A 25338-nucleotide genomic window follows, 5' to 3' on the forward strand; every position below is an offset into this window, starting at 1 on the left:
ACCATTAAAAATAAAAAGATTCATCCTTGTCATCATCATCAGAACTTCTTCATTCCCTTGTGTTGGAGACATTTCCCTCAAGGATTCCCTAAAAGGGCTCAGCCAACGAGGGGATGCTGTGATCACTGGCGCCCTCTGCTGGCCGAGGAGACACTTGCAGAGCCTCATAATTGTGTGAACGAAGCGCAGATGTTGCAGTCCCTTTTTTCGCGTTACAGTATTTTGAACTCAGTTGACTGTTCGGGTACTTGTTGATCAACAACAAAATTACAGTCTGAGACTTTTACACTCGTAAATCATGGGCCCGTGAGAAGGCGCTATAGGCCTACAGGGGCGAAAATCCCGGGGGGGACAGGGGGGACAAGTCCCCCCCATTAGTAAAGCTGTCCCCCCCTAGAATAATTTGAGACAGAATTAATAATTTTGGAACAATGCAGTAGTATTTAGTAGTGATGCACCAAAATGAAAATTTGTGGCCGAAACCGAAATCGAAAATAATAATAAACAGTAAAATCTCATTGCACTTAAAACAAGAGTCATCACCAGAAAAATAACTTGTTATTTGACAATTTTCACCGGTTTCAAGTAAATTTTCACTTGAAATAAGTAGAAAAATCTGCCAGTGCGACAAGATTTATCTTATAAGCAAAACAATCTTTGTTCCACTGGCAGATTTTTCTACTTATTTTAAGTGAAAATCTACTTGAAACATGTGAAAATTGTTGTTTTTTTCCAGTGATGAGTCTTGTTTTAAGTGTAATGAGATTTTTTTTAATTAAAAATGAGACATTTTAACTAGAAATAAGACAAATATTCTTGTTAAGATTTTGGGTTTTTGCAGTGTATTATGTCAGATGTGCTGTATTATTGCCACCTTCCACCTAATACCATTGTTTTGTATTGCTCTAAGAAAGGTCTTCTGCCTGTTTGCGAGATAGAGATGAAAATGTCAAAATGCTGTATTAAAGGAAGGCTAAAACTTTTATTCCTTGTCCCCCCCTGGATTTATTCTCTAAAATGTTACTGTTTATTGTCCCCCCCAACTATGAAACGGGATTTTCACCCCTGGCGCTATATGATCTCCGTGTTTTCTGGTGCTGCATGTGAGCGCATCTGCGCGTTCATGGCTCCAGGGTCACACCTTCTCCAAGCAGCTGCACATGAGGGTGATTGATCAGTCTGCTCGGGCTGTTCCACCTGCTCACCAAACCTGAGGGCTTCGAGCCACGACGTTAAGTGAGAGGGATTAGGGAGGAAAAGAAGTGGGCAGCTATACGGCAGATCCAGCAGACTTAATTTGGGGGGTTTGACCGCGCGTGTCTTAATAGGCTGCATGCGAGATCCTCAACTGGGCATGCTCCATCTGACAGACAAGAGCGGGGCTCGGTGTGAACAACAGGCAGTTTGGGCGTTTTGGAGGAGGCGTGTCGCCATCTCGTCTGTGATCTTCTTAGAAACAGCGAGAGCTGAATTTACCCTCCCTCAAACAACAGACTGTGGATCATCTCTATTATTCGCTGAGCTTTTGTGACTGAGAAAGTCAGGTGCTTTGAGACAAAGAGCTGCTGCTCGGCGGTGGAGAGGGAGCGGGCTGCGGAGCGTGACGGGAGAGTCTGCAGGACCGAGCCTCCATCAGCGCTGTCCGATCAGCACCACCGCAGTCTCCGTGCTGAGAGGCACAGCCCTCCAGGATCCTCTCATCCATCATCCATCACCGAGGAGCTGGACCTACTGCCACCCTTAGTGTTTTTATCTCGACATCTTGGATTTACCAGCGATGTGACGTCCATTCCAAATCTGAGCGCATTGGCTGCAATCATTTTGGATTTCGGTTCTTTACATTAGACAAACTGGCAGCCGTTTAAGATTCACCAGCGGCAGTTTTTTTGTTTTGTTTTGAAGAAAATACAAGCTTTTTAGGGCATGTAGCCCGGTGCATGTCAAACATCCCTGATTTCGTCCCTAGTTGGTGAGAAACGACCGGTTGCTTCGTGCGTAATTGCCACTTTAGTGCATGGTTACACGGTGCGCCTACAGACCTAAATTTGCGATGAGGGGAAGTTATTGGAGAAATGCCTAAGGGACGCAATGGGCCTGAGCGACGACAAGGATCGCATTGTGATAAACGTGGGAGGGATCAGACATCAGACATACCGCAGCACCCTGCGCACCCTACCTGGCACACGTTTGTCCTGGCTTGCCGAGCCTGATGCGCCAAACCACTTTGACTACGATGCCAAGATCGAGGAATTTTTCTTCGACCGCCACCCTGGCGTTTTTGCACATATCCTTAATTACTACAGGACAGGTAAATTACACTGCCCGGCCGACGTCTGCGGGCCGCTCTATGAGGAAGAGCTGGCCTTCTGGGGCATTGATGAGACAGACGTGGAGCCGTGCTGCTGGATGACCTATCGCCAGCACCGGGAGGCAGAGGAGGCCCTTGATAGTTTCGGCGGGGGAGGTCTGTTAGACCTGGCGAGCGACGAGGCCGAGGCAGATCATGATCACACCGAGGATGATGTGGATGAGATCACAAGGAGGCTGGCGCAGCCAGGGGACTCACACGATGTCAGGAGTGGTGGGAGCCTGTGGAGCCGGTGGCAGAGATATGTATGGGCTTTGTTTGAGGACCCTTACTCTTCTAAATATGCAAGGGTGAGTGGCTTTTTAAGGTCTGTGCTTGTGCTATTGTGAAATATTTCATGGGTTCAACACAATCAGCGAAAAGTACATTTCTGAATTCGTTTGCATCTTTTCCTTGTGGGTGAGGCAGACTGATGAGTCTTTTTATGACCTTGAATCGTACTCCCGGGGGTCTCCACAGCAGGTCGATGGGAGAGCACAAGGACCGAGAAAAGAAAATAAGGAACAAACCTCATGAGTATAAACCGTTTAAATGTTAATCATTACCTCTACTCTCTTCTATCATGCAGCAGGAGATGGAGAAACCCATTCTGACTCACAGGTCTTGGATTGATATTTCCAGGGCACAAGGATCCCTGGGCAGGCTGGCTCTTTTTAAAATAGGTCAGCTAGGCTTTAGGAAACCAGCTCTTTGGCACCACCAGAATATTTGTGGCAGGCCTCCAGACAAAAATGGGGTTGCTGTAAGAGGTGACATTTTCAGCCTTAGTTGTGGGCAATCTTCCATCTGGAACTAATGCATCTCATTAGAGGCAATGAAAGGTCTTTACACCTTTTGATTTTTTGGTTTTAGACTGCTGAGCCCTACAGAGACTCCTGCCATGATTGCTGCTTTTACAGCTGCGGCAGCTTGATTGGTTGTGATTAGTTGTCAGGCAGTATCTGGCAGCTGTATATTAACATGTTCTCACTGGAAAAGCCTTCTGGAAAGTGACATAACCACACACGTACTTGCCTATTTCACCTTCTTTATACAGGAAAAAAAGACAGGATTCCCAAGCTGAAAACTCAGATGTGTCCCAGTTTCAAGAACAAGCGTGACAAAATCAGAGATCGACAGAGCTCCATTAAGACTGGCAGGAAGATTAATTAAATGTGAGCTTCACAGTTAATTACAAACTCTACTCACAGTGGATCCTAGAAAGGCCATGTCACTGTACAATACACCGCTGGCCTTGGCGTTGCCAGTAATATCAGAGAATAAGGAGCACAATAGGAGCACCTTTTTTTAAATGTATTTATTTTTCCATCACCCTCCCTCCAGGCCATGCTGAGCCTAACTGTCACAAAGACACACAGTTTACGAGGCGGTGCAATAAGTCGGTGTGTTTGTCTAACAGTTCAAAGGGTTTGATGTTCAGCAGGTGAGTGAGTCAGTCTGTTCGGAGCCATTTGTGGATGAAATATATAAGCATCTTACAAGAAACAGGCTTGGTCACATTGTTTTGTTTTGTTTTGTTTTTAGTGTTGGTGATTCTTTATGGAAAAAAATCCACACTGTTTGTTCTGGCCAGCAGTCCAAAAATATACAAAGACTTTCTGTCAGCAATCATAAACAAAAGAAACCCTGCAGGCGGTGGTAATCACTCCAACCTGCCTTATTTGTTTAGGTCACTGTTTGCAGAGGCGGGAAGGAGTAGATGTTGCTTTGCACAGCACATACTGTAAAAGGGTGGATAAAACAACAACGTAATTCAATCTAATAAAACAACAGCACTTGTTAATGCTTCAAAAATTGCCACAAAAATCTTTCCTGTATCACTAAATGAAAACTGAACATTATTGTCTGTATGTTATGCTCCTTTAGTAATTTTGTATTCAGTTACCTCCATCAATCAAGTGCAACGACTCCAATAGTGTTCAAGCTTTGCTCTTAAAATGCCTCTTTGTGGAATACTCCCCACAGAAGTCAGTGTTGTGGAGTTAACAGATATTGCCAAGGCCTTTATAACGATGTGGAGGGGAAGCAGACATTCATAAGCAGAAGTGATTTCCTCAGCGCAGTGCAATGAATCGCTAGTGATGAGATGTTATAATGAAGGCCTGTTTTCCGTCTTGTGCTGCAGAACTGCCTCATTGTGAATGGATGAGTGAGAAGGTGGCCGTGTTCACTTCACTCAGTGGAATACACAGAGGACTTCTTGCTCAGACCTGCCCATTTCCAACTTGCTTCTATCCCTAAAGTCATTCATTATTCCTTCCTGCTACTAAACAATGCAGTAAATTCCCTTAAGAGACACTACAGAGCGACACTTACAGGAACGCTCCTGCACGAATAAACCGCTATTGATCCAACTTTTTCAATTAAATTCAGAGGGTGATTCCCACCCCCAAACCCATACCCCAGCACATCCTCCCTCCTGCTTGTTTTTATTGCCTTTGTCATTCGTCAATGATCTACACTGTCAGATTTCCCTTTAATATGAAGCTGCTTCTATTTCCTGCAAAAAAAAAAACTGACAAAGAGGACCCAATGCAAAGCAGCACACCGAGATGAGAGGGAGATAACATGCAGGACAGGGTTGTCAACAATACCCTATGGAGATACCTATGTATCTGTTGCGCTCGTATCGTATACATCTGATATCTCAGAACCTAAATGTGATGAAACCTGATTATCTAATCAATACATAATGGAGACTGAAGTACTCAAAGTAACACAAGTGTGAATTTTTCTAACTTCCCAGGAATTCATGTGGGTTGATCATCACCTCATGACCTTGTGGAGGGAAGCTCTACAGAGGCAATGGTGCTTTAGGGAAGAACCCCAGCTATATTTAGTCAAGAGGGTTAATTCTGATGTCCTGCTAATGCTGCAGCTGTTGGCTCTTTGTTGTTCTGCAAGAAGCATGGCCATGAAAGCAAAATGACCTTGTGGAAAGGCAAGATGAGTCCGCGCAGGCTTGTACCGATCTTCCCTTTCACAGCGACTCTTCAGAGACGAGACACACATGGGGCTTGGGTGTCAATGTCACTGTCAAACTCCACATCAGCCTCTGAAATAATAGATTGAAATTGCATCGTGCCCTGCTAAGAATGGCTGCTAGGCTGCCAAGCTTAATTATGTAGCATGTGTTATGCTCATTCCTCCTCTCTGTCCTTCTTTTCCCCTCCTCTCCCTTCTCCATCTCCTTCTCCGCACCCCTCTGACTTTCCTGCTCAGTGGGTAGCTCTGGCCTCGCTGTTCTTCATTCTGGTGTCCATCACCACCTTCTGCCTGGAGACCCACGAGGCCTTCAACCCAATCATGAACCGCACTGAGGAAGAGCTGGTGGATAACAAGATAGTGGTGACCACCTACCAGGAGACTGAGACTGCGCCCTACCTCACATACATTGAAGGCGTTTGTGTGGTGTGGTTCACCTTTGAATTTCTAATGCGAATAACTTTCTGTCCAAATAAATGTGATTTCATCCGGAACGCCCTGAACATCATCGACTTCGTGGCCATTCTGCCCTTCTACCTGGAGGTGGGCCTCAGTGGCCTCTCGTCTAAGGCAGCTAAAGACGTGCTGGGTTTCCTGAGAGTGGTCCGATTCGTGCGGATCCTTCGTATCTTCAAGTTGACTCGTCACTTTGTGGGACTTCGCGTGCTGGGCCACACTCTGAGGGCCAGCACCAATGAATTCCTTCTCCTCATCATCTTCCTTGCGCTTGGCGTCCTCATTTTTGCCACAATGATCTACTACGCTGAACGGATTGGAGCCAACCCCAACGACCCACGAGCCAGCGAGCACACGCAATTCAAGAACATCCCGATTGGTTTCTGGTGGGCTGTGGTGACCATGACGACCCTCGGCTATGGAGACATGTATCCTCAGACGACGTTTGGTATGCTGGTCGGAGCCCTGTGCGCCCTGGCGGGCGTGCTGACCATCGCCATGCCCGTCCCCGTGATTGTCAACAACTTTGGAATGTACTACTCGCTGGCCATGGCAAAACAGAAACTACCAAAGAAAAAAAACAGGCATATCCCACGGGCACCCCAACCAGGTTCTCCCAACTACTGCCGTTCAAGCGTCAGCTCCCACCAGCCAAGCCCCATCCCTCATGACGACGTCTTCGAGATAAAGTTTCAAGGTAAGAAACAAATATGACACGTGTCCCCCAAAGGCATTCATATCACTACTCAGCGATTTCCCCGTTTGTCGGCTCCCACACTTCAGTCAGCCGACGATTCAGACTCAACAAATGAATTTTCTAAGGAAAAAAATAACAAAAAATATGTAATGAGATGCGTATTTGACTCTGGACAGGAGAACTGAGAGACTGTGGCAGACCATGAGTGATCTTACTATTGATTTTGCACTTCTTAACGTGATTCACTCCTCCCACCTCTTAAAACAGAATGAGAGGATGCATTTGTTATGTTAATAACATTAGTATATGTCAGCGGAACTTCAGGCCCCTTTGGTGATGTTAGCGTGAAGATAGATTGACCTTTGGTACCGCTTGTGCTCATAAATGCACAGAACAAGTGAACTTCAAACAGCTTGCATCAGGCCGTAACTGAACAGCCAACACAAGGGTGGAGGGTGAAACCAGACTTGTTTTAGTTTGTTTTGTCTTCTTTCTTCTTATAAGACTCCAAGCTCAACGGCGAGGCAGCTAATGCAGCCCTGGCCAACGAAGACTGCCCCCATATAGACCAGGCCATATCCCCGGAGGAGATCTTCAGCCCCAGCGAGAGAGAGCGGCCCTGCTTCCTGGTCACCACTACTGAGCGCCCCAACCACACAGGGGGCAGAGGGAGGAGGGGTACGTACAGTAACAGCCAATCACAGGCCCCCCCGAGACACTGACACCCTATAGACAGGACACGCTCCGTTTTTTTGTTTTTTCCTCTTGGCTGAGTGTTACGCCTCAGTTTTTCACAGGCATACACACTGATGCGCGTGCACGCACACACACACACACACACACACACACACACACACACACACACACACACACACACACACACACACACACACACACACACACACACACACACACACACACACACACACACACACACACACACACACACACACACCTCTTACTTTCACAGCAGCAGCTTTTCCTAAACCATCCTGCTGAGAGTTGTACATATACTCCAACCCACAGAAGCATATGTTAAGGCCAAGCACAATCACCACAAATGTCCACACCTACGTAATATATTTTTTGATACCATGCATTATGTAATAACCTATTTAAAGAAAAAAAAAGCTATTTTTGACATTTATATGATCTAGAATGTGTTGTCTTAATTGCCTAAGAAAGTAATGATGTGCTACACGTGTATCATGTATGTATATGTGTCTTAATGATTAATACCATGCGGGATCCTAACTACATTCCTCTTGATCGTAACGGTGCATGAAGCGTCTTGCTGATGGGTGTTATCAGTATGGTGACGGAGCACAACACAAATGGAGGAAGGCTAAATGTTAAATGTTATTCTTACTGTTAAGATTAGAAGATACATTTTTGTTCCCTTTTTTCTGCACAAAAAAGGATTCAAATCCTATTTTAAATCAATTAAATGTCACACACACTCTTTCTAGAAGCGGTGTACCGCTGTGTGCGTTAAATGGCATACAGTGTAAAATTTAACCTGTAGCTGAGTAAACATTCCCTGCCTGAGGTGCCTACCTTTCTAAACGTTTCTTTTGTAAGTGTTATACTCCAAACCATTCCAGTACCACCCGGTGCATGCTCTCATACTCCTGATGCACTCAATGCATGGAGAGTAACAATCACTTTCAAGTCTGTTTCGACCTGTTTCTTTGGAGACAAAAACAAGAAAGCAACAGGTGTATTATTATCATCATTATTATTATTATCATTATTACTATGAGTGAGCATTGCCGAAACGTTCTGTCATGGATTCAGTGCTGCAGTGTACTCAGAACGTTCTCTGTTTTTCAACTGAAGGTTATGAAAAGCCTTGGAGCCTTAACAGCATGTCTGGCATGAGCGGGGATGCCTCTGGAGTGTCCTCAGTGTCCGCCCTGCCCTGCAGCCCACCCTGTCTAATGCAGCACTCACATTCTCCCATCCCATCCATTATGTAGCATGGTTGAGTAGCAGACACAATGCCTTTGGAAGGCCAGTCCACTCTCCTCCTCCTTATCTTTCCTTTGACACTTGCCTTCGCTCCTGCTTTATTCATTTTTGTTACTTTATTATTTTTCTGGAAAATTGTATCTCAACTGTGCTTATACTCAAGCTTCCCAAGTGTCCTCCTTGGGTGTGTCATCATATCGTAGAGTAGACAACATGCCACCCTGCATGGGTCACCTCAGTTGCAGACAAAGCGCTGTCCGACTGCAGGCCAACTCCGCTCCTTTTCCTGTGTTCACGTCACTGCCTGTTGCTCTGTTGCTTTTGATCTCTTATACTCTTCTGCTAAGAACTTATATCTCGTTTGATTTTTTACGATTTTGTGAACAAAAATTTCATGAGCTGTAACCCCCTTCTACTAGAATGCTGGACATTAATATCATATGGCTTTTAAACATATCCAATAAGTCATTTGTACTTTTGCAAAAGTTTAGACTTTTCATTCTGAAAGTGCAATCCAGACAAGATTTAATGTTAGCTGAGGAGACGACAACGACAACATTTGAACATGATGTCCATGATGTCCGATGCAGTGTGGAGGTGGTGATAATTCCAGTGATGAATAAATGTCAACAGAGCTTAAACTGCTCATTTGCATGAACTGCATGAGAAATTATGTTCAGCAAGAAACTAACTGTTAGAAGAAAAAAAAATCAAAATGAAAAGCTTGAAAAGCTTTGTCATTTTATGCATTTTGAGACAGCTTTAAGACAGACTCATAGCAGAGTTACTTTATGTAGCTGCCATTCTTTGCCTTTCCCCAAATCTATATATTTATTTTGTGTATTTATCTGGCCGAGGCCTCCAACAACAATAGTGTCATTTAACTTGAACAATCTCTCACAGGGCCAACAAATGCTGTTTTTATACAACTGTATTTACTGGTAGTTATAGCTTTTTAAACAGTATTACTAATCTGCAGCAACTACTGAAACAGCTGTGAGGCTAAATTGATGCAAGAAGAATGAATTATTAAACAACGGTGCCTTCATTCCCGGTGAGGCAAAGCAAAAGTGAGTAATAAATTGACATGATATTACGCTAGTGCTCCCAGTGTAGCATCATTAAACCTTTTACCGTGCTCATAATGGCCACAACCATCAGTTTTATCACTCTTGATCTCTCAGTTAAAAGTTCAATGGTAACTAAACTTTAGAGGGATAAACAGCGCAGCGAGTTTTTAATTTAAAGAAGAAGAAAACACTGACTTAACATTCCCATTTTCTTATTGTATAATGAAGCACAAATTATATATATATATATATATATATATATATATATATATATATATGTAAAGGGACCAGGGAACTCTACAAAACCAAAATATATTAAGTTAAGATCAACCAGATGTCACAACGACCCAACTGTGTGTACGTCTATTGATTGAATAAAAAATAGAAGATAAACAAATAGCCTACTGTTACATGTATTGATACTGTCCCAATAATTATGCACAAGTTTTCAGGGCACTTTATCAAATTTTATGTCGACCAATCTGAAATGTTAATTTTTAGAAAAATATGTAGTACACTAATTCTAGCAAGTCCTCTAAGTTCTGTTTTTATTCTGAATGAGCAGACTTTTACATCTCAAGTCATGTTTGTTGTGGTAATTAATGGACGTTATATAGTTAAAAAAAAAATGTAAAGATTTTATGTGAAGAAATGCAGGTGAATTATATGGGCATGCAATTCCAATGGGGGGGTTGGGGGGTACAATTAACGTAGTATCTGATGTGGGTCTACTTGGGGAAAGGTAAATGCATGTATTTTACTTTTATGCAAAAGAAAAATATTCAAATAAAATATGTAAATACAAGTCCTTGCATGAAATAAATTTTATACACAATGTGCGTTTAGACTCTGTTTTTATCCAACAGTACACACACACATACACACACACACACGTTCTCCTTTCCTACTGACTCTCCTGGCTAGCGTTTTCTGCTGCTGTTTGACCCCCGAGTGTCCCGCGTTCGGGTCAAAGAAAGCTTAACAAAAAAAAAACAGGCGTCTTTGAGAGCATGATGCAAAGTATAAAAACGCATGACAATGACCGAACTACTCCACATCCACCTGTAAAGCGCAGCATGATTCGGCATGTGTATTAACCAAGCGAGGGTCCGACCTCTGACCTCTGCACCCAGACCTGTTCTGGTGACGCCTTGGCTGAGCATGGGAAACTACATGGTAAACTCAGTTTACCATGAGGAACTAACGGAGCACATTTTCTTTCCTGTCCATCACCGCCATCATTTCCACCAGCTTACATAATTTGTGTAATAATTCATTTTTGTTATTGTTGTTTTTTTTTATATGTCTATAGAGAACCAGCGACAGCACCGGAGCAGACAACCAACAGAGTCAGTTTGTGTTATGAACCATGGTGTACCAACCACTATGTGTACGACCCATAATGGCCCATCACCCACCTGATAGCGCTGTAGCATTGTTGTGTGTATTACTTAGTACTTTTAAATGGGTGTGACAGTGACAACCTGTGCATCACAAACTCAGCATAGATGTAGCACTGAGGAAGTTTTGTTGTCAAGCCTTATGTAGCTCAGTATCTGTGACTGGTTACTGTGTTGTAATTTGTGTGCCTATTTTTGTGCGTGCCAGTGCTGTAAATACGCTTTTTTTGTGTGTTCAAGTTGTGTGTACCGATGTTTTTGAGCAATCATCAAATATTTGTGTGCTTCTTCTGTTGAAAACAAACAAAAAAATGTTGCTCCAGTTTAAAATCACACCCCCTGCAGCAAAAACCCGTCACTTGTCACGTCAGCCAGACGTGACATTTGAGAACAAAGTAGTCAACTTTGCACCGTCATGGCCACATCTTTGTACACTTGCACTTTTTTGCACCAGTGAACTTTTCACATTCCTTTGATATTTTTTGAGGCATCAGAGAAAACATCCACAAAAATTAAAAGAATAGAGCCAGGAAAACCAGGGCCGGTTTTAAAAAGCACCACTTCTATTCTGTCATAATGAGGCGTTAAAATCACAAGCTGTGATGTGAGGATCGGTTAATAATTCAGATAGTAAATATGAGAGCTTTGATGAACAGAATAGATAAAATGGAACTATTACAACGATATAAAATATGTCACAGCTCAAACATTAATAGCTATTATGGGCTACAATAGTCATTTAATTGACAATCATGTAGAATTGGATTGTTCTTTCTTTTCTGTACATATGCAATTTGGTATATTAATATGTAATACCGACTAATGCCAAACCATCACTACCATACTGGATAAGTGCCTCTGTTATGCAAATTACTCTTGACATTCAGGAGATCCCAGTACTTAACAAATGAATGTTTTACTTTAGCCATCAGTCACCAGCCATCGAAAACAGATCAGTTCAGCATGCAAAAGCACAAAGACACAATGAGAACCCCCGTACGGATCAGCTTCTGCAGTCACGCAATGAGGGTACCCGCTCAAAACTGACCCTTGAGGACAAAGCAGACTCAGTGTGTGCTGAAGTTAGTGCGAAGGGACCAACTTTAACCAAACAACTGCCAACTCACTGCCGACAACTTGCCTAGACCTGAGAGCAGTCAGGCGCAGCAGAACTGAATGTGCCAGCTGAGCCGAACACCAACCAGCGAGGGGGGACAGTGCTGATCATTGTTCAACACGTTCTTTTTTACATTTTTTTTTTAAGACAACAATGCAGCAACTGTTATTGTGAACCGAAACGACACAACTCCAAGGCGACCTGCGTGTGCCGTTTAGTGAGACTTCAGAGTGTGTTGGGACACCGTGCATCTCGTGGTTAGATATCTCAGATATGGTGTTCAGTGATCGTTTTTATTGGTTTGTTGTTTGGCGATTTTTTTGTGTCTCTTTTGACCAATGCAGTTCAGACCTGTACAATAAATAGTAATAAATAAAAGAAGAAAGACAGAGAAATAACGCATTTTTAACGAGTGTTGATTCATTTTACTTTCAAGCTAAAATTCTTCCAGCAGTTCAGATGTTTCAGCATCGGATTTGCATAAATCCAAACCACAAAATAAAAAAGGCTTGCACACATGTAAACAGTAGTCATTCTGTCTCCCACCAATGCCTTTGACCAGTTGATCAGTGGCCTAAGAGCTGCGGTTGGGACGCAGCTGCTGCGCTGCACATGTCTCCTGCTTATAAATATGCAGGTGGGTCAGATGCAGTCCATCAATTTCTTCCAAAATGAATTAAATACATAAAAAAGCCATACAAGTGAAATAAATGTGGCAAAGATTGACAAGACTGTGCACATGCGACAGAACAAATGCTTTCCTGTGTTGGTGGTAAACATGTTTGTGGATTACATGCAGAGGCCGCCTGGCTCCTGACACTCAAACCCACTGACATGGGAGGGTGGAGCTTTAGAACCAGTCTAGTCAGTCCTGTGATCTGCTGTGGCTTGAACCAGGGAGACCGACGTGGCGCAGGCATCTCCCTGATCATGTCCCTCAGTGACGGACTGAGTGGAAGGATGATGGCCTCTGCCACTTGAAGAATAAGTCAGGCTATGCCCGACCACACCAAAGCATCTACGACAACGGCACTGCCGACTGACCTGTTCAAGCAGCTCGGTAGCCTTTTAAAAAGTGAACTTTAGAGTGCAGTTAAGGCACTTAATTGATTGCATGTGGGCTCCACAAGGCATCTACGAGCCACTTCAGCAGTAACTGGGTAAGTCCCACAGATTCTACTTTTTTTTTTTAAATGCTCTGATTGTCATGCTAAATAATCGTTCGGCTCCACGATGACTCAAGTGGAACCGGAAGCCCGTCTGGAATCAGCCGTCGTGCCACACACGGCCATAGAGTGTCCCGCTCCACAGCCAATGAGAACAGGCCTCAGATCAGGGATGAGTCGAGGGTGAAACACATCCGTCTGTGAACCGTCTCCACACATCCCGTGTTCGTTCCAGCCCCACGAGAAGAGACACCCCCCTGAAAAAGAGAGGGTAACAGGTCAGTGAAGATCAAAGGAGATAGAGGGAACAGTCTCAGTGTGGAGACCTGGGGGGGGGGGGGGGGGTCTCTCATCCTCGGTCAGTAACAAAGCCACCTACTCTTCACAGCTGGTGAGGTTTCAGAGGGTGTGGTCAGGTCTGCATCAGCGAGGAGACACATGCCATGGCAACACGGTTACCTAATAGGCTCCATTGCCATGACAACAGAAGCGAGCTTGCTTTCTCAAGGGTAACACATCTTCAAGCTTTCCCAATTCAGTGGTTGTGTGTCTTTCATGCCATCTTTTCGTTTCTTTGTCTTTCTGTGTTTCCACTCTGTCTCTGAAAATCAACAGCCTAAAAAGAGTTGGATTCACCAACAGAAACATACGCTTTCCCCAGCTAACAGACCAAGATATCCTGCCAGCAGCTTATGTCAACATGACACTGTGCCAGAGAAAGCTTACGCAGTCTTTAAGGACCCCATGAATCCAAAAGTCAAGTGCATTTGGCATCATGTTTGGATAAACGTGCTCAGGCAACATTGCTTTTTAGTGAACTAAATGAGATGATGCAATCAGCTCATTGAGGGAAAAGCCTCATCTCTGTGTTGTGCTTAATTCATGGACTCACCGACATGAGTACAGCACACCACTGTTTCCATGGCAACAAAGTGTCTGCACAATAGATCTTGAAAAAAAAAAGAAAAGAAAAAGTAAAAGATTGAAAAATCTCCACCCAAAACCTATTTACCTGGTGAAGATATTTGGGAGTTGGTTTTCATATTCTACCATTTAACACCTAATTAACTACATCACAGGAACATCATCTGTGGGCCCGTCTCCTTTTTTAGACTGGTTTGCATGAAAATAGGATCTGAGCTAAGGTGTATGTGTTACCATAGTTACATTAAAATGTAAGTATTCACGCAAAGATTTTTCCTCAGATTGGATGAGCTGTGCCAGAAGAGTCTTTGGCTATCTGCCGCCTCTGACCAACGATGACAGTCACACAGGAGCAGCACTTGCTCAGGTGCAGGTGGGCATGGGCTGAGCAGGCAACGCATATCAGAGGCAGCATGCAATGCTCTTCGCTCCTTTCCGCATGACCTACTTCAGCACCAGAAATAGCAGCACTCGGGTCTCTGCTTCCAATCCAGTTTTGTTATTTCCTTGCTCCTGCTACCACGCTCGAGACAGAAGGAGAAAAAGGGTCCAGCATGCCAGCGGAGCTGGAGGTCTTGCCTCTGCCGATCCTGCTTTTCTTCCAATGACTGAACATTATAAAGTACAGAGCTTTCAAACAGCCGACGTGGTTACGAACAGTCATTACTGCTCTTAATGGGCAGCAGAATATTGGTTATCCAGGTTCTGACGGTTGGTCAGAACATTGAAAGTGGGTGGCACGGATGGCTGTGCTGCAGCAACGCCAGCAAGGTGCAGAGTTTCCTCTCTCACGGAACTTGCGCTTGCGTTTCAGCTGCAGTATTTTTATTCATGCTGATGTTAAAAACTAGGCCAGCATTCAATATTTAATGTAAAAGGTTTCCCATCCAAAATGTTTCACAAAGTTAGTTGAAAGCAGAGGAGAATTACCACAACCGGAACGAATAAAAGTACATTTAATCTCCTCCAAATTCTAAAAGACATTTCAAAAGTCGAAAGAAACATTTAAACAGAAACACGGCTGTAAACGTGCCAGTGCTTAATTCAGCTCCAATGCAGCCTGTTCGGGTAATATCTTCGTCACTGATCCCCATCTCTAATTACCTCCTGCTGCAAAGGCCACGGAGCGATGAGCTGATCTCACAAGTCCTTTGCAGTTTTATTCGGATTAATCTTTTTGATACTGCGGCTCAATTGTAATGTATGACATCGTTCTCTCCCTAATTCTCCACTGCCAAGAAAAATACACACAGGTCAGTCCCATCTATGTATATTTCTTCTTTCTTGGGCTCATGTTTCAGTGTTGACCACTTACAGTAACCATACAGCCCTCTCCAGACATCAAACCCATAATAGTAAAAGCTTTATCAGTCTATTAAAGCTAAGGCTTTTAGTTACTTGCAGGTTTGTGGCGTTTACATTTATGCTCTTAATGGCTTCATTCAGAAATGTTCATGTGAACGAGAGAGGGCTCCTCGGTACTGCTCAGAATTTTACTAGTCAGGACACGATCAAAATCATCTGGACCTGGTGTAGGTGGTGAAAGTCGGCACATGCACCCACTGGGAGAAAACAAACATTAATGTGCAACAGGTTTCAACAACAACTAAGCCAATATGCAGAATCAAAGTACACAAAATAAAATACTGATGAAATAGCTTGTGGGACCTCATCTGACGGCAGCAACTAAAAGTAAGTTTTCATTATTATTATTGTTGACATTATGAGTAAATCAAACCTTCATGGAGGAACTGAAGTCTAAACTAAGGTCTTATTTTTACTACTTAAATGAGTGAGGTTTCAGCCTGCGGGCTGTAAACTACACATCTCAATGTTCATGCTGTAAATACGTTGGAGCCGTGCTCGGAGTAAGCAAATTAATATTCATGATTTCATTTTCCTTCATGCAGAACTCTCTTAAGGTCCGGCCATTTCAGTCAACTTGAGGTCAGCTGTTACAACACCTACATCCTTCTCGTTCTTCCTTCCGTTACAAGCTTTAGTCCGCTTAAGGTGGACGCAGGTTCATCTTCCAGCTCGTGTGGTCTGTTTCATCACACTGATGTGCTCATTAAGATCCATTAAGGACCAGATGATTATCTTTTATGTCCTGATATGTAAAACCTTTGAGGAGAAAGAGGGAATTTTCTTTCCCACACGACATCCCAGACAGATACAGATCGGTAGACAGGAACACAGTACAGACACACAAAATTACATTACATGCAGCTGAAGAAAAACAAGTCTATTTGTTACTCGTGTAAATTTGCTTATACATCATGTATAAATATTAGCCTGTCAGCATGCTGTGGTTGTGTAAAACAACTGAGGGAGAAGTGTGCATGTCGAAGCTCTCTGAACAGTTTCGTTTTTTATTAAACGGAGGAAAACCTTACTACCTAGTTCACCTGAGGATGCTGGATTCAAAGTCACTGCAGCATAACTCAAAGCTGTTATGGTGTTCAGGTTTTCTCCTGCCATCAAAGATTCATATCAGTTTAATGAGCTCGTGTTGTGATAAACAAAACCCCGGTGGACTGGAGCTGATGACAATACTGCTACAGAGCCAAAGAAGAGAAAACGCTGCTTCTGAAACCCACATTTGCCTCAGATATAGTGAAAAAACGCTCAGTGCAGCAGCTGAGCATCATGGGAAAACACATGGGAGAAGGAAAGTTTGGACAGTGCATTTATTTATTTATCACAACTTGTCAAATTCCTTTGAACAGCTGATGAGATGGTAAAATACCAAGTTATTCAGCAGTTCAGACCTGAGCCGTTCTGATAGTGACACATGTGACTAAGTCTGACCTGGGAAGACTGTAGTCACCAGATGTTACATAAAAGCACCGCGGGGGTGGGGGGGCACGACTGTTGCCAGCAGGTTGACGGAGAGCAGTCCATGTCAGAAAGGGGCTTCGTTTCTGATATGTTATTTATCTTTTTAGTGCAGCTGTGAGTCATTTATTATGTAACAAAAATAATAAAAAATGCCAAGAACGCATGACATCATTGTGAAACTACACTTACCCACAATCGCAAGATTATGTTCTGATCCACACGTGATCTGTGAAAACAATGTGTTTACAATATAAGCAGACAATTGATTTAAAGATTATAATGTCCAAATATTGTTATGCTGTCCTGGACACGCGGATGAGAAACATTCTGTAGAAATTCAATACAATAAAAGGCTTCATGATGACACAAATTTAATTCAGAGATGCAAACGTTAACATGAGAGATGATTCCTTCTTCAAAGACCACGACCCAGGAGAGCTTCCACAGAGGGGGCTGGCTGGACTCGCTATCACAGGTCGGGGATTGTTACACAGCCGAGTTTCTGGTGAAAACCTCCAATACATTAACAGCTTTTTTTCCCCCTTTCTCAGCTTTCATAACTGTGGCAGGAAATGTGAGCACTTGTTAACTCTATACTGATTTAAATACTGATTTCTTGTAGTCCAGTGACTGTAATACATTTATGTTATGTCCTAATACACTTGGAACTGCTTAGATGTGCTTCAAAACAGCGATGATGGCTCATTAAAAGAAAAATACCTTAAACCACCTACAGTCTGAGTTTTATTTACTTCAATTATGATCACAAATCTCAGAAATATATATTTTTTAAATGTTTGATCATTTCAAGGACTGAAGCGTGAAGGTGGGTTATGATTTATGGCCCCCTCAGGTCTTTCATCTTGATTTTTGCTGTTCTCACAGACACAGATACACAAGGTGACTATGGCAGCACTGCTCTAATGATCTAAGTCTAAGAATGATCCAGCGCTTGCCCTTGCCCAGGCCTGACACTTACTCTGATGACAATGATTTTCTACCATACAGTTGCCGATAACACCACGGGTTAAGTGCTGAAGTCCTGATCCATCCAAATAATTGCTTTCATGGTGGAGGAGACCTCTGCCTTCACTAAATGCAAGTGGTTCCCTTCCGGCTGGATATATAATGATGAGTGACCTTCGCATGGTGGTGGTGAAGCAAATCATTAAGGAGCTTTTTTTTCCTCCCTCTCCCGGGGGTATCATGTTTCTCTACGTCCTCACCCACTGTCTTTACCTGTGGCTGTCTGCTGCCCCCTGCTGGACGTGACTTATATTTCAAATTCATGAAAAATTTTACATCAAAGATTATCTAACGCAAAATTTTTGGCACATAATAGCCCCCAACTGCCAAATTCCTTAGCTCATTTATTTACAGGGGTGTCAAACTCCGAGATACCTGACCTGTGTTGCTCCGTGAAGAACTTTAACCTCTGCAGGAAGGCAGAGCGCTCTGGTTTGGCTGCTTCCTTCAGCCACAGAGCCACCTGACTCTGCGGCCTGACCGGATGAGGTCGGTCGTCCCAACTGTCCATAATCTCCTCTGCCCCATGTAAACACTGCGCCGCTCTCTGAAACAGATGCAGAACAGAGTGAGATACAGCAGCTGTCCAGCAAATCTGGTTAAAACCAGCACGCAACTTAGATACGCTGTCAGTGTTATTGTGTGTGTGCATGTGTGTTTGTGTGTACCTGTCTGAGCAATAATGTGTGTCCAGCCGCTCCATACATTCATAACTTTCTCTCCATTTAACAGAGCTCGCCTCATAAGTGTGGGCGAGGGCAGGAAGGGTTCGGTGGTGGTCAGCTGGCCGTGCTTGTTGCTTCCCCACATAAATAAATCCCCTTCTTCTGCACAGATAACAGCAGTAAATATGATCTTCAACCAGCGAAAGACGGACATCACAGGACAGAACAGCATTCCTCCTGCCTTACCTGTAAGGCACACACAGTGTGCTGAGCCTGCTGTTACCAGGCGTGATTTCCTCTGATCCAGACCTGCAGCACAAATGCAAATGTCTGTCACGTCTTGAAATCATCAGTGGCATTATAAACTACCGGTAACCAAAGCCTAAAGTACTTGGCTTTCTCTCATTGTGTGCTTTACCTGGTACTAAACATGGGACCTTAGAGCAGAGATGTGATGGGACAGGGTGTGCACCGAGTGCTCTCTTGGCATGACTGGAAAGACCAGTTCCCCACTGATACACGCTGCCTGAATCTGAAAGTCAAACAGAACAAAATAACGTATGGCTTGATGACTCAGTAGGGAAAAACAAACAGTGAAAACGGATTATGGTGTTTAATTACCACCAACTGCAAGGGAGTGTCTGAGTCCTGCTGCTACACTCACTGCTGCTTCCTTCAGACCCTGAAAGAAACCCACAACAGCCTCCATTTATGCCCAACTGACCAGAAGAGATGTGGAGTAACAATGTTTACAACATAAACATGCTGAATGAAAATCAAGTTTAATCAAACTTTTACTGTGTTTACCTCAACAACCAGTAAATCTGCAGCGTGTGAGACTCTCTGTCCAACACCCAACTGTCCAAATGCATTGGAGCCGCACGCCAGTAGCTGACCAGTATCTGTTTTTGTAACATTAAGAAAAAGTGAGTAAAAAAGCAGATAAATGATCAACAACTGAATCCAATTTATAATATACTGAGGGTTTGTTTTACTTTGGTTATTACAACAAACTTACAGAGAAATAGACTAGATCTCTCCGATCATGAATCTGATGGACAAGCCTCTTTTTTATGACATAAAGTATAAATCAAGTGTTCATTTGTTCCATTATCTACCAATGAAAAACACTCAAAAAAGGTTTTATCTGTTGGACGAAAGGAAGTCTCCACAACAAATTAAAACAAGTATAATTGTTTGGGACGTAAATGTGACTTAACGCGAGGTGGGAAACATGTAAATTAGCTACAAATAACTTTAACTAGATGTCAAAGACATCTAGTTAACGCAGGTTGTAACGCAGGTTGACTTCCTGCCATTTGTGAAGGTTACTACAGTTCAGGATGTATTTGCATTCAAACCGAGAAACTAAGAAGTAATTTGAGAGGAATCATCAATGAGAGGCAAAGAGCCACAGCATTGTTTTTATTATTATTATAATAATTACTTTGCAGCCCATCTTATTGACTATAACAGCAAAAAACTACTCCCAACTGTGTTTGAGGTAGCTCTATTCATAAATCTACAATCCAATCCACTGATTAATGTGCAATGTCTGCCATCAATAACCTCAATAACCACAACGAGCATTTGTGCAATCATTACATGAGAGGAAACTGCATCATGGTTCCATCAGTAGAAATACATTTGACATGTACAAACCACAATTCTTGGAACCTGATTATGCAAAGTTTTCGTGATGATGATAACTTTGCACAATAGTAATAACAATAATAATGATAAAATTCATAAAAGTAATAACTATTAATAATATGGAAAATGTGCATGATCAAGTTATTCTGATTAGGCTAAGTGTGCTCTATATACCAGAGAACAGCAGCTCATCTGAAATGATCTCAAAACTTAATTAAAGGGAGAAATCAAATGAAAACTCTGGGGCAAAATAAAACTCACCAGTGATAAGAAGAGTAAAATCCCAACCGCAGGCTACGTTCGTGACTCTCTGACGTGGGAGAGGGCAGAGCTGAAGAGTGGAGACGTCAGAAGTGTGGCCAAGTCCCAGCTGGCCTCTTTGATTCTGTCCACAGACGAACACCTCTCCGCTCTCTGTCCAACACAGAATACAACAGAAATGTCTGGAAAAACAACATATTGTTTAATCTTTTATTAAGAGAATTTGCTCAAGTAAATTTGCAGTAAAATTGTAGTAAATTTGTAAATATACCCCCCTGGCACAATATGAAAAGCCTACTGTCACAAATGTGGGTTTTAAAAAGGATAAGGATTTTAGACTGCAGCCCGATCAGTGCAGAAGTAAAAACAAGCTTTTTCTAACAGAGATTATTAACAAAAACGAAACTGTCAAAGGGTAACTTTAAAAAAGTGACTCATGCTTTTATTACAAGTTGGCTGAATTACTGTAATTCTTTGAATATTGCTGTTAAGGAGTCGTCCCTGTCTCGTCCTCAGCGGGTGCTGCTGTACATCTTAACTGAAACACAGAGGACAAAACACTTTACTTTCGTTTTATCCTCACCGCTCCGACAGCCTGTCCGTTTTACAGTTTATTTTAAAATAATTTAATTTTGTTTGAAATCTTTAAATGGTCTCTCCCCGCCCTGCCTCTCTGACCTGCTGCACTGCACTCCCATCCCATCCTGGTCACTCAGATCAGCTGACCAGCTGCTAACTAAACATTGCTAGAATTAAGGGGTTTCTGTCTAAACAAGACATGGAAAAACGTATTCATGCATTCATTTTCAGTAGGTTGGATTATTGCAATGGCATCTTTACAGGCCTTAACAAGAAATCAATCAGGCAGCTGCAGCTGATCCAGAACGCTGCCGCCAAAGTCCTTATAAACACCAGGAAACTGGACCACTTTACACCGGTCATGAAATCACTCCACTGGCTTCCAGTGAGTCAAAGGATAGAGTTTAAAATCTTACTGCTGGTTTACAAAGACCTGAATGGTCTTGGATCCAAATATTCTGCTCCTCACCGGTGGAACAAACTTCCTGTAGACCTGAGGTCTGCTCCAACTCTCATCTCCTTTAAATCAGGCCTAAAAACATTACTGTTCACTGAAGCGTACTCTTAAATTAAATACCTACCTGCTGTACTCTACTGCCCTTTTTAACAACTTGTGCTTTTTATTATTTGACCTCTTTTCTTATCATTGTATTTGTTATTAACTGTTTAATTGTGTCTTGCTGCTTTTAATGTTGATGTAAAGCACTTTTAATTACCATGTGTTGAATTATGCTATACAAATAAACTTGCCTTGCCTTGCCTAAACTACTAAAGGGATACCATCACATACTGGAAATGTGTTTGCAGTCAAATAACTAAGTAACCTGGATCTTTGCAGGATACATTGAGGCAGTGTGCAGGTGTACATAAGGTGAAACTGACCTGCCTGCAGACCTGCAGGAGTAATGCAGTTGGGTCATTCTTCCAAACCGGTGCAATTTAGACATTGACATTCTCAAATTTTTTACCCAAATGTATTAATATTCTGAATACTTCACAACTTTAAGAACATATTAAAGTTGTAGAAAATCATATTTTCCCACCTCAGGTTGCAAATCGTAATCATTTTTGGTCATTATTGTGGGATGTGAGCACTATTTGGCCTCAACTCCGTTATGGACACTATGGAATTGGTCTGAACTCTATTAAAACATATTATTGTAATTAAAACATATTTTTTCTATGAATCAGATGTCCCTCACTCTAATTCAATAATTGAGAACATAAAAAATGCTGACAATATCACACATTTGCTATTCCTCCACCTGAAATAGCATTTTTTTTAACCAAGGGCCTCCTGGACTTTGAGTTAAAGTTATTTTAACTTCAGAATGTGAGTCAAAAAATTATATTTGTATGATCTTCTAAACATTTCAGACAACCTCCAACCATCAATAGATGATGTTTTCATAAACAATGATAAATAATTGATAAAAAATGTATACGTGTGACAGAGTTGAGCCTTGTGTGACGGAGTTGAAAATCGTAACGGAGTTGAGGAAACAAACAAAGCTTACCATACCAATCTTTTTTAAACTGTCAAATCTACCCTCAGATTTTCTATAGAGGTTGTCCAGAAAAAGTAAGTCTCTAGGCCATTCCAGCTAGAAGTTATGACAGTTTAAACACATATGCTCAACTCCGTCACATTCAAACACGTAACGGAGTTGAGTGTGACGGAGTTGGATTTTTTCCTCAAGATGACCGCTGCTCCCCACATGGTGGGTAACAAAAGAGCACATGGCATGCATGAAATTAAGGTATAATATGTATACTTACAATGACAGATATAAATTTGAAAAACAATACCTCTCTATCTTTTTTTCATGTAACTGAGTTGAGTTGTTATGATTGACGACCACAGTATCACAGTATAGATCACTGAAATAAGTTATGAAAGAGCACACTTAAATTTTGTCTGAAGTCTGTTGTCTGAAGACTTGTATGATGCAACTTCCTGTTTGTGATTTCATATGGACTGGTCCAATTTTCGGGGAAGGGGAGGGGGGTAATGATTTGTGGGACGGAGTTGAGCGAATACTAGGGGACGGGACTAAGTACTGTGATTTTACTGAAAAATCATAAATATATTTTGAACAAAAATATTGCAAACAAAAAAGCACAGACAGATGCACATTTTGATGTGGTCATTTATGTTCTTTATCTCCATTATATTGTCCATATCACAATTACACTTTCATGGAAGGCTATCGGGGACATGAAAAAATAGGTGGTGTCAGCTGGAAAAAAGACACGTAATTTCTGATAGAAACTTAGTATTTATATATGTTTTATACTGTATTAAAGGGGACATCTTTGTGCATAAGGAGAGATGCTAAACATAGATTTTGGTGAAAGATTGGATAAAATACACTTATAAACATCAGTGGGACAGGAAATGCACCGGTTTGGAAGAATGACCCAGTTAGGAAAAGAAATGAGTTATATTTGCAGGAAGAATGGGACGAAATGACACCGCTATCCTCTCTGCTATTTAGTTATTTGGCCAGGAGAAGGCACCATGTCACCGTAGATGGAGTTACGTCCTTAGTGACACATAACAACAGGTGGCGGCTGAGGTCGGCGGTAACTCACCGGTGACCAGCACCGCGTGTCCCCCGCCGCCGCTCACCGTCTGGACGGCCCCGGGCTGCGGGCCAGCGCCGGCGGAGAGCCGGGGCGCGGACTGGTCCTCCGCGTGTCCCAGTCCCAGCTGTCCATAGCTGTTGGCTCCCTGACGGAGAGAGACACGAGCAACTTTTACTGCTCGAGTTACAGTTGAACAGGTAAACTCCATAGACATATAAACGTAGACGCCGCATCGAGTGGTTTTGTCCGCTGCTGCGATACGTCAACGTCGCCGCCATATTGGATGTGGCAAGACTGCGCCTGAAACTAATACAAGTAAATTGACTTATTTTCATAAAGAAACAAAGAAACTTACGTTCTACGTCTCATTTATTCATCCACACACGCACTAATATACTTGGGAAACAGTTAGGCACCAAATATAATATATTTAATTTTCTGAGATGGCAAAAAAAATAACTTTATTGATCCCACATGAAGTAATTCATGTTATATCAGCTATAGAGAACAAGGTAGTGCCGAAAAACAATATATATCCCCCCTCACAAAAATAAGAAAAATAGAGAAACATATTTTCTCATCAACAAAACAAATTTAAAAATGTTCAAATAACAAATAACATATTTGAAACATTTTTCAGACAATATCTGTCAATATCTCTCTAATATCTCTAATAACTGAAAAAATCTGGTTCAAGTGTTATTTTGTTACTTGAAAATTTTTAAATATGTTTATGTAAAATATGCTTTGTGGATGAGAAAATATGTTTCTCTATTTTTCTTATTTTTGTGAGGGGGGATATATATTGTTTTTCGGCACTACCTTGTTCTCTATAGCTGATATAACATGAATTACTCCTATGTGGGATCAATAAAGTTCTTATTTTTTCCATATGAGAAAATTAAATATATTATATTTGGTGCCTAACTGTTTCCCGAGTATATTAGTGCGTGTGTGAATGAATAAATGAGACGTAAAACGTACATTTCTTTGTAGAAAGGCGCTTTATGAAAATAAGTCAATTTACTTGTATTAGTTTTAGAGCGCAGTCTTGCCACATCCAATATGGCGGCGACGTTGACGTACGGCTCAGCGCTCGATGGGGCGTGTATGGTAAACTCGCCACCGTGTTTACGTCGCAGCTCGTGCACGTGAAACTGACGTTGGCAGAAAGTAACGCTAACGTGTCACCTGTGCTGAGTATACGACACACTGGTGAACAGAAACGCGACTTTGACAACTTAATACGGGGAATTAACAACAACAACTTACCCATGCCTTTATACAGCACTCCGGACGCGAGCTTGTTTCCATGGCACCGAGTGAGCGATTTACGACAACTGTCGTGAAGCACAGCGCTCAGCTTCACTTCCACGTCACCGAGTCACGTGGGAGAGCCGCATGTGTGCAAAGAGCGCTCAAAAACAACTGAGCAGTATGCGAAAAAGCAGTAAGAGAAAAAGAAGATAAAAAGGTAATTGGGTAAAAACAAATCGCAGTTCAACATCACCACAAACAAAAGCTTCCAAAACCATTATTATTTAAACACCTTTTTGCCATCCATCCATCA

General features: G+C 42.3%; 2 protein-coding genes across 3 annotated transcripts; one reads left to right on the plus strand and one right to left on the minus strand.

Annotated features, from left to right (window-relative positions):
* The first annotated feature begins 1200 nt into the window (after positions 1-1200).
* Positions 1201-12452, plus strand: kcnc1b (potassium voltage-gated channel, Shaw-related subfamily, member 1b). 2 transcript variants are annotated; one of them, XM_061721677.1, is made up of 4 exons: positions 1201-2658; positions 5591-6506; positions 7011-7184; positions 10860-12452. In XM_061721677.1, the coding sequence occupies exons 1-4, from the start codon at positions 2089-2091 to the stop codon at positions 10967-10969; spliced, it is 1770 nt and encodes a 589-aa protein (XP_061577661.1). In that variant the 5' UTR covers positions 1201-2088; the 3' UTR covers positions 10970-12452. The 2 variants fall into 2 exon arrangements, with proteins under 2 accessions (XP_061577661.1, XP_061577660.1); XM_061721676.1 differs by lacking the exon at positions 10860-12452 and adding an exon at positions 8346-9769.
* Positions 12415-25115, minus strand: sergef (secretion regulating guanine nucleotide exchange factor). Its single transcript, XM_061721692.1, has 11 exons — positions 25041-25115; positions 23775-23913; positions 20601-20753; positions 19494-19588; positions 19308-19368; positions 19105-19218; positions 18933-18995; positions 18690-18848; positions 18402-18568; positions 17185-17221; positions 12415-13487 (listed from the first exon to the last, which is right to left on the minus strand). Exons 1-11 carry the CDS (start codon positions 25080-25082, stop codon positions 13303-13305), a joined length of 1215 nt encoding a protein of 404 aa, XP_061577676.1. The 5' UTR covers positions 25083-25115; the 3' UTR covers positions 12415-13302.
* Between the last annotated feature and the right edge of the window lie 223 nt (positions 25116-25338).

The sequence above is a fragment of the Cololabis saira genome, chromosome 5 (assembly GCF_033807715.1).
Source record: "Cololabis saira isolate AMF1-May2022 chromosome 5, fColSai1.1, whole genome shotgun sequence".
Classification (NCBI taxonomy): Eukaryota; Metazoa; Chordata; class Actinopteri; order Beloniformes; family Belonidae; genus Cololabis; species Cololabis saira.

Bases quoted from the DNA above. Each gene is read 5' to 3' on its own strand.
- kcnc1b (XM_061721676.1), top strand. From the start codon at position 2,089: ATGGGCCTGAGCGACGACAAGGATCGCATTGTGATAAACGTGGGAGGG. The intron at 6,507-7,010 runs GTAAGAAACAAA...TCTTCTTATAAG, and splicing joins CTTCGAGATAAAGTTTCAAG to ACTCCAAGCTCAACGGCGAG. The intron at 7,185-8,345 runs GTACGTACAGTA...TTTCAACTGAAG, and splicing joins AGGGGGCAGAGGGAGGAGGG to GTTATGAAAAGCCTTGGAGC.
- sergef (XM_061721692.1), bottom strand. From the start codon at position 25,082: ATGGAAACAAGCTCGCGTCCGGAGTGCTGTATAAAGGCATGG. The intron at 18,849-18,932 runs GTAAGGCAGGAG...TTATCTGTGCAG, and splicing joins ACACTGTGTGTGCCTTACAG to AAGAAGGGGATTTATTTATG. The intron at 17,222-18,401 runs GTCAGGTATCTC...TTGTTTTCACAG, and splicing joins TTCTTCACGGAGCAACACAG to ATCACGTGTGGATCAGAACA.